Below are 13,630 nucleotides of genomic sequence, written 5' to 3'. Positions count from 1 at the left end.
AATGGCAAACCTAAAGTCTTTGTTCTTATTGCTCTTTATATGAACTAGGCATCATAAAGGATCATCTTAAAGTGCCATTCCACCATTGGACGTATTCTTTGGCATAAAATACAATATATTTTATGACAACATGACTAGACAGAGAAATCTTTTAGCTTCAAAATGATATATCAAACATAATTTTTTGACAACGACAAGTATATTAATTTTGCGACCAAAGTCACCTACCCTTTTAATTTCCGCGCAGTAGTGAAACGTGATGTCATCGGCAGGTTCCCCTTCTTGTGTACCACGTGTCGGTCTATTTTTAGACCAGGAAACCCCCAAAGTGAGAGAGTCATTTCTCCTCGTATATGGGGGCCAAAAAAATTGCAAAAAATTTTGAGTTAATCTTTCAGTTAGCTAGATTTATTGGTATTAGCTAGATTTATTGGTATTATTTTTATCGCGTTCTATCCGCCATTGCTGATAATATGTGCCACGTCACACGTCACGTGGTACACAAGAAGGGGAACCTGCCGATGACATCACGCGCGGAAATTAAAAGGGTAGGTGACTTTGGTCACAAAATGAATATACTTGTCGTTGTCAAAAAATTATGTTTGATATATAATTTTGAAGCTAAAAGATTTCTCTATCTAGTGATACCATTTATATATGTTGTCAAAATATATTGTATTTTATGCCAAAGAATACATCCAATGGTGGAATGGCACTTTAAGGCAGGGGGAAACAACAATTTTAGCAATTTGTCAGATTTTTGGATAAATTGTAATTACCTCACCTGGGACGGAGTCCACCAGGGGGCGAGGTATTGTTTTCGGTTGGGTTTCTTTGTTTTTTTGTTAACGATATTACAGGAAAACGGCTGGACCAATCTTCATGAAACTTTCAGGATAGATGGGCGTTGGTCTCAAATAGAGCCTCCGACATTTCGAGCGTCATCCGGTCAAGGTCACCAAAAAGGTCAAAATGGTTTTGTTGTGTCTACTGCCTCATAGAGAGGCGCTAGCCACTACGTCATCGTGCTGTAAGAATGTAAAAGTGTAACAATCGTGCACTGAGCATGCGCATACATGTGTTCCGATTAAAATGGCCAGTGAGTGTATACAATTCAGTTCACCATTTGAAATAAATGGACTAGATTAAAGAAATTCCTTTCAGACATGTTTATGCTTATTACAGAGGGAAAGTGCGTTCCACTGAGCTCTAGCGCCGGGCCATTTCCGGGAAATAAGAGTTTGGGTCATGGCGACAGCGTATGTATGTCAGCTTCAGTTCGAAGGTTTCAGTTTCGAAAACTGTAAGAGGTAAAAGTAGAATAATATTAAGTACAGACACTTGGTATATTTGACTTCTGTGATTTTTAAATTGTTCATTTTTGGATTACGCTTCATTTTTGTGGCTACTGCCTCATAGGGTAAATATGCAGTGGGGCAAAAAAGTATTTAGTCAGTCACCAATTGTGCAAGTTCTCCCACTTAAAAAGATGAGAGAGGCCTGTAATTTTCATCATAGGTATACCTCAACTATGAGAGACAAAATGAGAAAAAAAATCCAGAAAATCACATTGTCTGACTTTTAAAGAATTTATTTGCAAATTATGGTGGAAAATAAGTATTTGGTCAATAACAAAAGTTCATCTCAGTACTTTGTTATATACCCTTTGTTGGCAATGACAGAGGTCAAACGTTTTCTGTAAGTCTTCACAAGGTTTTCACACACTGTTGCTGGTATTTTGGCCCATTCCTCCATGCAGATCTCCTCTAGAGCAGTGATGTTTTGGGGCTGTCGCTGGGCAACACGGACTTTCAACTCCCTCCAAAGATTTTCTATGGGGTTGAGATCTGGAGACTGGCTAGGCCACTCCAGGACCTTGAAATGCTTCTTACAAAGCCACTCCTTCGTTGCCCGGGCGGTGTGTTTGGGATCATTGTCATGCTGAAAGACCCAGCCACATTTCATCTTCAATGCCCTTGCTGATGGAAGGAGGTTTTCACTCAAAATCTCACGATACATGGCCCCATTCATTCTTTCCTTTACACGGATCAGTCGTCCTGGTCCCTTTGCAGAAAAACAGCCCCAAAGCATGATGTTTCCACCCCCATGCTTCACAGTAGATATGGTGTTCTTTGGATGCAACTCAGCATTCTTTCTCCTCCAAACACGACAAGTTGAGTTTTTACCAAAAAGTTCTATTTTGGTTTCATCTGACCATATGACATTCTCCCAATCCTCTTCTGGATCATCCAAATGCTCTCTAGCAAACTTCAGACGGGCCTGGACATGTACTGGCTTAAGCAGGGGGACACGTCTGGCACTGCAGGATTTGAGTCCCTGGCGGCGTAGTGTGTTACTGATGGTAGCCTTTGTTACTTTGGTCCCAGCTCTCTGCAGGTCATTCACTAGGTCCCCCCGTGTGGTTCTGGGATTTTTGCTCACCGTTCTTGTGATCATTTTGACCCCACGGGGTGAGATCTTGCGTGGAGCCCCAGATCGAGGGAGATTATCAGTGGTCTTGTATGTCTTCCATTTTCTAATAATTGCTCCCACAGGTGATTTCTTCACACCAAGCTGCTTACCTATTGCAGATTCAGTCTTCCCAGCCTGGTGCAGGTCTACAATTTTGTTTCTGGTGTCCTTTGACAGCTCTTTGGTCTTGGCCATAGTGGAGTTTGGAGTATGACTGTTTGAGGTTGTGGACAGGTGTCTTTTATACTGATAACGAGTTCAAACAGGTGCCATTAATACAGGTAACGAGTGGAGGACAGAGGAGCCTCTTAAAGAAGAAGTTACAGGTCTGTGAGAGCCAGAAATCTTGCTTGTTTGTAGGTGACCAAATACTTATTTCACTGAGGAATTTACCAATTAATTCATTAAAAATCCTACAATGTGATTTCCTGGATTCTTTCCCCCATTCTGTCTCTCATAGTTGAGGTATACCTATGATGAAAATTACAGGCTTCTCTCATCTTTTTAAGTGGGAGAACTTTCACAATTGGTGGCTGACTAAATACTTTTTTGCCCCACTGTATATATGCTATATTTACTGTATGGACATGGGATCAGAAAACTATTTTATTTATAAGCAGGAGCCACATGGACCCATAGGGTACCTATTTTTTTCACGATTTCTTCCTTCATATTCATCATAAGTGCTACCAGGCGAGGTTTGTCTTGCCAGGCAACACTTGTTTATAATGTCTTCTTTGAAGCTAAAATTATTCTTTTAATAAAAATTTCAACTCAACAGAAGAATGTTTGTTTGTTTGTTTGTTTGTTTGCATTTATATCATGTCATATATCCTTGAAAAGCTTGTTTCCTGGTATATCTATGGTCATTATATACAGGTTAATTTCCTTTATATACTTTATAACATGGTAGGAAACATGAAATGACATTGTACAGTATTTTAATACCATTTTAAATAATTTTCCTCAAAATCTAAATAAATAAATAAATAAATAAATAAATCTATATTCAGAACCAAATTCATTAAATTTCATTCAATAAAAAAGTTCATTCCTATTGTTATTTAAAATAATATTAAGCATTTAGGAAATTCCCAAATGCTTATAAATATTGTATTTAAATTAGATGTTATACTGAAAAATGGCACAAAAAATCACAACAAAACAAACTTTTTTTTATAACAGCCTATGGTGTTTTCTTGTGTAAACAATAACCTATTTTATTTATTTATTTTTTATTGTATGTATGTTGTGTGTGTTGTATGTTTTGGGTACTATTCTAGTTTATGTGGTCTTGTGTGTGTGTGTGTGTGTGTGTGTGTGTGTGTGTGTGTGTGTGTGGTGTGTGTTTTGTCTGTTCTATTCCTATGTGGTCTTGTTCTATTTTTATGTGATCTTGCACTTTAAGGTTAGCTTTAATTTAATTGTACTTGGTACATGGACAATAAATTGATTCTGATTCTGATTTTTCAACAAACTGCTCTAAGACTTTCTCTGGAGTGTATCTTAACAGTGAAATTTTATTTTTTATTTTATTGAGCTTCACCTTAATAACATAATTAAAAATGACATGTACAAGAAAGCAAAATAATAAGTACGATTACATGTAGGCAGGGTCACCACAACAGTTTACACCAATTACCGTGGGCCCGGTAAATGAAACAAAGAAGATGGATAGATACGCTAATATATTAAAATGCAATGCAATAATAGAAAAAAATTTGAGTGTTAATCTAAAAACAACAGGTAATGGGGCTGGTAAGGATGTGTGACTTGTTACATTTCACACAGACAGTTTTCCATGAACGCTGGTCTTCTACATTATACACAGAGATAAGTGCATCATGATAGTAAGCTTGTAACAAGAATTTAAACTAATAACTAAACATTTGTTCAGTTTTATATTCTAAAATTCAAAGAACTGATTTTTGGTTTTATTATGTATGGCATTTATGCTTATTCGATGAGAACTAATTTGTATAACTAAATGTAATTTTTAAAAAAAATTCAATACAAAAAAAAAAGAATCAACTGGCAAAGCATTGATTATGATATCTACTGGGTTTTTTTTAAAAAACACTATCCACTCTATTTGTTCATCCTGATATTTAAAGGACATATTTTGGACCAATTTTGTTTTTTTTTTCTATGAAAGTATGTCCCTTTACACACTCATCCAGAAGGGTAATTTTGCACATGGCCATCTGTCAACAGCAGAAAAAAATAAAATAACAAAACGCGTCTGGAAAAATCCCAAGGGAGTCTGGAGCCAGATTCGTGACGTCACCTGCGGAAGCGCCAGCAGGCTGCGCGAGCTTTGCACGGTTTCAGTGCACAGCCTGTGTACACCAAGCGCTCCCATTTCTCTCTCATTGTCCGGTCTTTTGGAAAACGATGAGTACTAATCCCATCAAGATTGGTGTTGCTACACCCTCCTACGATACATCTGTTAACCATTTTAATAATTACGTGATAACGTTGAAGAAATTTGCAGAAAACCACCAGGTCGTTTTCTCATAAACAAACCAGCACTGACGTAGGATTCAGAGGCAGGCGTCCCGCAGATGATGTCACGAAAATCAATGTTTCCCGGGAAATCCAAATGCCAAGTTTTTTCAGAGGCGGACCAATTTGCCCCAAATGGCTTGATTTCAACTGAATTTTTCTGGTATTGCACAAGGTAAAAAAATTGCACAAAATGCAAAATGTGACAGATATTTGACCAAAGTTTAATATAAAATAGGAGAATTACATTGATCTTGCTCCTGAATTTACCCGTGATATGCACTTTCGTGATGATCCCTGTACTGTGAATCTTCTGGGAAACTCGGCCCTGTTCAGTTTGTACAGTGTATGTTAGATGTTTGGGATAAGATTTCTAGGCAATAATGAGTCCTAATGCTGGCAGCTCCCCAATGCAGCTCAGATTTTGCATGTTCTGCAGATATCGAGGGCATCCCATATTTTCCCTCTCTTGCAATTTCACTTCACTATCACAACTTCCTTCTTCTCTACTGATATTTGTAAAATCATTGTCTGTCTATTACACCTTGAGACATTCAGCCTGTAAACTGGCTCCTTTACTTGTATCATTCCAGTCCATTTAAAGAAGGAGATCAGGAAAGGGAAAGAGACTACCGCAGGTATGTACTGTTTTCTCAAATAAATAATTATTTATTATTTTCCCCCCACATTTCTGATTAAAGAAGAACAAGAGTATCTTTAATGACTGAATGTGTGTACTGTATATTTTATGTGGTGTGGAATATGCAAAGCCTAAAGTATCACTTATTCTTATTCTTGTTTCCAAGGTGAATCAAAAGCCTGATAAAATTGTCGCATACATTCGACAGGTTGGACAGTATATCTGATTTGAACACACTTCTTTGTAAATATCTTCAAGGTTAATCATCCATAAGACACTGCAAGATCTTCCAGACGCGTATAATGGCGAGGTTTTTTACTTTAGTGGAACCTGTGGTGGTTATGCACAAACTGGGCAGTTCCTTTTTTGATATGGCTCTCACCTTGACAGTGTATAAACGCTCACTGGAAATAGCAGATGGACATCCTGACCAAGCCCAAGCAGCTTCCTCAAGCTTCTTCCTCATCCACTCCATTATCTCGGCAGTGGCGGCCATGTTTTCCAGCTTCCCACTAGGACGCATCGCAGACCGCCAGGGACCTAAAGTGTTTCTTATCATCCCTCAGCTGGGTTCTCTCTTGGGAATGAGCTTCCTGCTTGTCTTTCTGTTCTACAATCTACCTGTGGAGTTCCTCTTTCTTGGATCCATGGTGTATGGCCTCAGCGGAGGTCCTCCTGCTTTCTGGGCTGGTGTGGTTTCTTTGGCTTCACTCAGCTCTAAGGAGAAGCACCGCACTTTAAAACTCAACGTTGTGGACCTCTGTGTTGGTATCGCAGGGGTGCTGGGTGGTCTGCTATCTGGGTATGTGTACCAGTTAGGACATCAAGGATTGGTCTTGCTAACGACTGCCATGCTCTTCACTGCGGCATCGCTTTTTCATGCCGTCTTTCTTCTCTCCAGTTCAAGACAAAACGATGATGAGAAGGAGCGGCTGCTTTCAAGTGGTGAGAGGACCGACAAAGTCGCAGTAGGGCTGTTGATATCAGCCATAGTGCTGTTTGATCTGGGCATGATTGGAGCAGAGGATGTTCTCACATTCTATGTGCTTAAGCCTCCACTGAGCTGGGATTCAGTGTGGGCTGGTTATGGCAGCGCAGCCACAAACGCCATGTATTTGAGCAGCTTCCTCGGGGTGCTGGTGCTATCTGGTGTGCTAGGAGATGTGGCCCTGTCTCTGCTTGGCATCGTGTCCAACTGTACAGGAATGGCTATCATGGCATTCACAGTGGAAAGCTGGGTCTACTTCATGGGTAAGTGAGGTGAACAGGATAAACTAAGCTTATCCTTTTCCAAAATGACTGAAACACTGCTGTTTGGCAAATAATAATACTATAGTTTCATTATCATTCATGTAATTCATTATCGCACATATTTACAGTACCAGTCAAAAGTTTGGACACCTTCTAATTCAGTGGTTCTCTTTATTTTTATTAACTAAAAGACACGTCATGTCTTACACTGGCATGCAAAAGTTTGGACACCCTTACTGAAAATGTCTGTTACTGTGAATAGTTAAGTGAGCAGAAGATGAACTGATCACCAAAAGGCATAAAGGTAAAGACGACACATTTCTTTTCAGCGTTTTCTGCAAGACTTGTATTATTTTTGCTTTGTACAATTGGAGAGTGAAAAAAGAAAAGGAACACCATGTGAAAGTTTGGGCACCCCAATACATTTGAGTTCTCAGGTAACTTTTACCAAGGTTCCAGACCTTAATTAGCTTACTGAGCTGTGGCTTGTTCAAATTCTTCGTTAGGAAAGGTCAGATGATGCAGATTTCAAAGCTGTATAAATTCTCTGACCCCTCAAACTTGTCCCTAAAATCAACAGCCATGGGCTCCTCTAAGCAACTCCCTCGCATTCTGAATAATAAAATAATTGATGCTCACAAAGCAGGAGAAGGCTACAAGAACGTAGCAAAGTGTTTTCAGGTAGCTGTTTCCTCAGATTGTAATGTTATTAAGAAATGGCAGTTAACAGAAACAGTGGAGATCAAGGTGAGGTCTGGAAGATGAAGAAAACTTTCTGAAAGAACTGCTCGTTGGATTGCTAGAAAGGCAAATAAAAACCTGTTTGACTGCAAAAGACCTTGAGAAAGATTTAGCAGACTCTGGAGTGGTGGTGCACTGTTCTACTATGCAGAGACACCTGAACAAATATGACCTTCATGGGAGAGTCATCAGAAGAAAACCGTTTCTGCGTCCTAGCCACAAAATTCAGCGCCTGAAGTTTGCAAATGAACATCTAAATAAGCCTGATGCATTTTGGAAACAAGTCCTGTGGACTGATGAAATCAAAATAGAACTTTTTGGCCACAATGTGCAAAGGTATGTTTGGAGAAAAAAGGGTGCCAAATTCCAGGAAAAGAACACGTCTCCAACTCTGAAGCATGGGTGTGGCTCGATCATGCTTTGGGGTTGTGTTGCAGCCAGTGGCACAGGGCACATTTCATTGGTCGAGGGAAGCATGGATTCAAATAAATACCAGCAAATTCTGCAAGCAAACATCACACCATCTGTAAAAAAGTTGAAGTTAAAAAGAGGATGGGTCCTACAATAAGACGACGATCCAAAACACACCTCAAAATCTACAATGGAATACCTCAAGAGGCCCAAGCTGAAGGTTTTGCCCTGGCCCTCACAGTCCCCCGACCTAAACATCATTGAAAATCTGTGGATAGATCTCAAAAGAGCAGCGCATGCAAGACAGCCCAGGAAACTTGTAGAACCGGAAGCCTTTTGCAAGAACGAATGTGTGAAAATCCCCCAGGTAAGAAATGAAAGATTATTATCTGGCTACAAAAAGTGCTTACAAGCTGTGATACTTGCCAAAGGGGGTGTTACTAGGTACTAACCATGCAGGGTGCTCAAACTATTGCTTCGGGCCCTTTTCCTTTTTTGTAATTTTGAAAATGTAAAAGATGAAAATAAAAAAATTGCTTTTGCTTAAAATATAAAGGGAATGAGTCGTCTTTAACTTTATGCCTTTTGGAGATCATTTCATCTTCAACTTGCTTAACTGTTCACAGTAACAGCAATTTTGACCAGGGGTGCCCAAACTTTTGCATACCACTGTAAATTAATGATGGATCTCATTTCTCTTTACTTAGTTGAGCGGTTCTTCACAATAGAGCTATTTACTGTATTTTTATTATTTATTATTTACTGTTTGATCTCAAATGTATTAAGAAGGCAAGAAATTTCACTAATTAACTTTTGACAAGGCATACCTGTTAATTGAAAAGCATTCCAGGTAACTACCTCATGAAGCTGGGTAAGATAATGCCAGTAGTGTACAAAGCATTATCAAGGAAACAATGGCTACTTTAAGAGAATCTAAGATATGACACTTATTTTAAACACTTTTTTATTTACCACATACAGTAATTCCATACATGTTCCAGATGTTATTTCATAGTTTTGATTTCTTCAGTGTTGTTCTACAATGTAGAAAATACAAAATTCAGACAAACCTATGAATGAGTAGGGGTGCACAAACTTTGGACTGGTACTGTACTATGAGTATTTGCTCAGTTGATGAGAACAATATTGTATTCAGGGTTATTTATCCCAGTCAAACCACTGATGCTTACCTAATATTTTTCCATGAACCTGTTTCCTGCCTAACAGCACGAGGGATAATGATGTTTGCCTGTGTTCCCATGCCAACGCTGCGAGCGATGCTTTCCAAAGTTCTGGATGCACAGCAATATGGTAACTGAGGCATGAAACAAGAAGCAGATTAGTTGTGACAAATGGAAAAATCCCCACGTATAAACTATATTTGAAAGAAATAAGTCCAGGGTGATGACATTCTACAGCAAGTTATTACGTAAAAGCAGACAGCAATATTTCACATGACTGGTATATTGCACCACATGTGACTCAAAAGGGTTCAGTGAGAAAATGAAAGTGGAAATGAAAGTATAGCATATGTTTAAACGTTTAAGGTAGATAAAATTAATTAAGAAGTCATAAAAAAGTCCATACAATACTGATAAAATATGCAATATGACATTAACTGTAAAAGAAGCAACCATGAATATAGCTGAAATACTATATGTAATAGGAATTATTATTATTATTATTATTATTATTATTATTATTATTGCAAATGAGATTTCTGTTGGAACAACTTCAATTGAAGTACTTTAGTTTTGTTTTTCATATGTTATAGTCTGACATGAAAACAAGAAATATACTTAGACATATTGATACATGTTATAGTTTATTAAGTATCCTCTAATATACAGTACAGATGATGAATTAATAGAAAAACACAGTGTCTCTGATGTGCTCTGGGTGCATATTGGACTTTGGTTCAGGCCCACTTGTCCTCACAGAGGAAAGGGTCGCTGCAAGTCGCAGCATTTCTCTCCTGATGGCTGTGGTCTCTTCCAGGATAAGTCCATCCCCATCCACAAGACATGAGGGCTCACTGATTGTTTTCATGAGCCATGAGAACCCGACTGAACACCAGTGGTGCCCCTTTTCCACCAAAGCAGTTCCAGGGCTGGTTCGGGGCCAGTGCTTAGTTTGGAACCGGGTTTTCTGTTTCCACTGACAAAGAACTGGCTCTGGGGCCAGAAAAATCGGTTCCAGGCTAGCACCAACTCTCTGCTGGGCCAGAGGAAAGAACCACTTACATCAGCGGGGGGGTGGAGTTGTTAAGACCAACAACAATAACAAGACCGCGAAAGATCGCCATTTTTAAGCGACGAGAAGCAGCAGCTGTACAAATGCGAAGTAATTTATTATTACTGTTGTTGCCGCTGCTGCTTCTTCCGTGTTGATTTTGCTTTGATATTCGCGCCAAGGTTTATGCAAACGTAGCGCCGTAACTTCCGTATACAGCGACGTAACTGACGTATACAGCGACGTAATGACGTATGCAGCGACGTAATGACATGGCTCTGCTTAGCCCCGCGAGCTATGGAAAAGCAAACTGGTTCTCAGCTGGCTCGCAAGTTGAACGAGTTGTGAACCAGCACCAGCACTGGCCCCGAACCAGCCCTGGAACTGATTTGGTGGAAAAGGGGTATGGGACATTTTGACCACCAGCCATCATCAAAACACCAATCTTTTCAAAGAATGGTGTTTTTCCCTTCAGTACAGGGGTGGGTTTCCCAAAAGACTCTTAAGGCTAAGAGGATCTTTAACTGCCTCTTAAGAGCCATTGTTAAGCTATCGTGGTTTTCCCGAACAACATCATAGCCAAAGTAGTACTTTAGTTCGCTCTTAACTTACGATGGACCTGGATCACTCTTTCACAGCCGAGTACACATACTGCACATGCGCCTCCGAGGGACTCTCACAATCAACGGGCGGAGACTGGTGTTGAATCTGCTGCTGTTCTGCTGGTGTTCAGTTATTTTTCATGTACATTGCAAGTACATCGAGTGAATTATGAAATAAATATATGCAAAACATTATGAATATATTTCAGTATGTTATGGAATTATGTATGGATATTGGAATGTCACGTTAACGCCACCATATTTTAATCAAATTTAACTCCGAATGATTAACTAATTTAGTGTCATAAATAAGACACATTTCTGCACCTCTAACATTGTGTGTGTGTGTGTGTGTGTGTGTATATATATATATATATATATATATATATATATATATATATATATATATATATATATAAAGGAAGAACATTGCCAACTTACCATTGTGGATAACATGGTTTTTTGGTTAAAAACGAACGCCATGTGACCTCATCGACTGGATTTAGTAACTAATTATACCTTCAACAACTACAGTACGAACGCCTTTAGCAGCTACTAATGCCTATATTGAGGACAAGCATTGCAAAAAAGCTCTCAGCAAAGTTGCTCTTACAACTCCTTCTTACAAGTGAGTTCAGGAAAACCACATACAGAGACAGTGTTCATTGCTTATCAAAAATCAAAGTCCTTCCCACGCCATGTGGCTCATAGGGCGGCGCCAATCTCCATAGCCCTCGGCCTCTTGCCTATTACATAGCTAGGGTTCCAGTGGGGGGGCTAGTCCTCTGGTAACCACGAGAGTTTGACTCCCCACTCGCATCTGTATTGCAGCGTGCCTTGCCAGATGGCAGTAGGTACCATTTATGATGGTCTTTGGTATGACCAGACTGTGAGTAGAACTCACGATCTCCCAATCGAGAAGTGGACACGCTAACCACTAGGCCAACTCGCGGTGTTCATTGCTTAAGAGCATCTTTAAACTCGCTCTTTAGCCTTAAAGTGCAACGTTATCAGGAAACCTACCCCAGTTCAAGAAGTTTCGAATCTATGCCAGTGTGCACTGAAAATGTCCTGGACGCTTGTGGTGGCTGGACACTTTATGCTGACTTTTCCTTTAATTTGTCACCTGTCTGTAAATATATTCTGTTAACAGGTGAGGAACATAAAGCATAAAAAAATACTCTGCTCTATCCCTATTTTAGGATGTGTTTTTGGACGTCTACAGTTGGCTCTGGCTGTGACTGAACTCCTGTCTACGGTGCTCTTCACCTCGATTTACCCTCTCACTCTGAACTGGTACAGCGGCCTCTGTTTCCTTCTCTCTTGTGCAATCAGCTATCTCAGCGTCATACCGATTCTGTGAGTTCCCCATTACACAAGCAAATGTTTTGCACATTTCAATATCGGACCACTTGCTTTTTTCTCTGAAATTCTGCTAGATGGTACCAGGAGAACATTTGGTCAACTGAAGGAAAGAGTTTAACTTAAACCAAAGGAGTTGAAAAATAGTAGGGCTTCTCTGATTATCTGACACTTTTAATCATGTAAACAAGAACCTATAACATGTTTGTTGCACGTTTCACAACTTCAGACATGATTGCAACAAATTGTATTGCAAACAATTCTTTTCAACATAATCAGCTTTGATATACTGTTAAAAAAAAAGCCAAAATCCTATCATAACAAATGCTATATACTTTTGTTTTCAGATACCTGAAGTTCAGGCAGAGGAGAACTGGGTAGGCTGTACAACTGTATACAGGGAAAATACAAACAATCTGTACTCAAAGAACTGAACTAGCTATGAAACTACAAATACTATAGATGACTTGCAACCACGTGATCAAAATGTGCTACGTCATGAGCGTCCGCCATGATGGTGGATATACAAAGCAATTAGGATGGCAACCGCTGAAAGCGTGCCTGTAAACAATGCTGAATGTTCTCAGTATTACCACGATTTGAATGGTCGAGTGAAGATTAAATACAAAAAGAAGATAGATATATGTGGTTTTGACCCATATTATTAATAAAAGTCAGACTTTTCTGAAGATAAGACGCTACTACTGACCATCAAGTACCCAGATATTGCGTTCTATCTTGTTCGGCTACCGAAGAATCAAGTCCCACCTTGGACGAAACATGGCCCATTCTCTGAGTGGGTGCCCAGTCTGGATTGTTTCTATCATATAATTTTGCGGGGTGGCATGGTGGTGTAGTGGTTAGCGCTGTCGCCTCACAGCAAGAAGGTCCTGGGTTCGAGCCCCGTGGCCAGCGAGGGCCTTTCTGTGCGGAGTTTGCATGTTCTCCCCATGTCCGCGTGGGTTTCCTCTGGGTGCTCCGGTTTCCCCCACAGTCCAAAGACATGCAGGTTAGATTAACTGGTGACTCTAAATTGACCGTAGGTGTGAATGTGAGTGTGAATGGTTGTCTGTGTCTATGTGTCAGCCCTGTGATGACCTGGCGACTTGTCCAGGGTGTACCCCGCCTTTCGCCCGTAGTCAGCTGGGATAGGCTCCAGCTTGCCTGCGTCCCTGTAGAACAGGATAAAGCGGCTAGAAATAATGAGATGAGATATAATTTTGCTGGTGCTCCTAGAAGAGAAAGGATAATACACATGTTAAAATTATAACAATGACTGAGTGAACCACGACAAGAGAACGCTCATTTTACAGCAAAATTCTAGCAATATGAAATAAAATTCTTCCATGATATTATCGAGAAAGCTTTGGACTCTCACCTGAGATAGAATGATCACTGCAAACACGTTTGGTTT

At 39.8% G+C, this 13,630-nt stretch overlaps 1 protein-coding gene across 1 annotated transcript; it reads left to right on the top strand.

Annotated features, from left to right (window-relative positions):
* The first annotated feature begins 5,879 nt into the window (after nt 1-5,879).
* si:ch211-262i1.4 (solute carrier family 46 member 2) lies at nt 5,880-12,816 on the top strand. The gene is made up of 4 exons (XM_060940587.1): nt 5,880-6,868; nt 9,248-9,331; nt 12,057-12,213; nt 12,564-12,816. The coding sequence occupies exons 1-4, from the start codon at nt 5,920-5,922 to the stop codon at nt 12,595-12,597; spliced, it is 1,224 nt and encodes a 407-aa protein (XP_060796570.1). The 5' UTR covers nt 5,880-5,919; the 3' UTR covers nt 12,598-12,816.
* The last annotated feature ends 814 nt before the right edge of the window (nt 12,817-13,630 follow it).

This window comes from Neoarius graeffei, chromosome 15, assembly GCF_027579695.1.
Source record: "Neoarius graeffei isolate fNeoGra1 chromosome 15, fNeoGra1.pri, whole genome shotgun sequence".
NCBI classification, from domain to species: Eukaryota; Metazoa; Chordata; class Actinopteri; order Siluriformes; family Ariidae; genus Neoarius; species Neoarius graeffei.
The sequence above is the reverse complement of the archived record's forward strand: the minus strand, read 5'-3'. Positions and strand labels throughout refer to the sequence as shown.

Excerpts from the sequence above, each read along its gene's own strand:
- si:ch211-262i1.4 (XM_060940587.1), top strand. The coding sequence starts at position 5,920 with ATGGCGAGGTTTTTTACTTTAGTGGAACCTGTGGTGGTTATGCACAAA. Across the intron at positions 9,332-12,056 it reads TCTGGATGCACAGCAATATG|GATGTGTTTTTGGACGTCTA; the intron begins GTAACTGAGGCA and ends TCCCTATTTTAG. Across the intron at positions 12,214-12,563 it reads CTCAGCGTCATACCGATTCT|ATACCTGAAGTTCAGGCAGA; the intron begins GTGAGTTCCCCA and ends TTTTGTTTTCAG.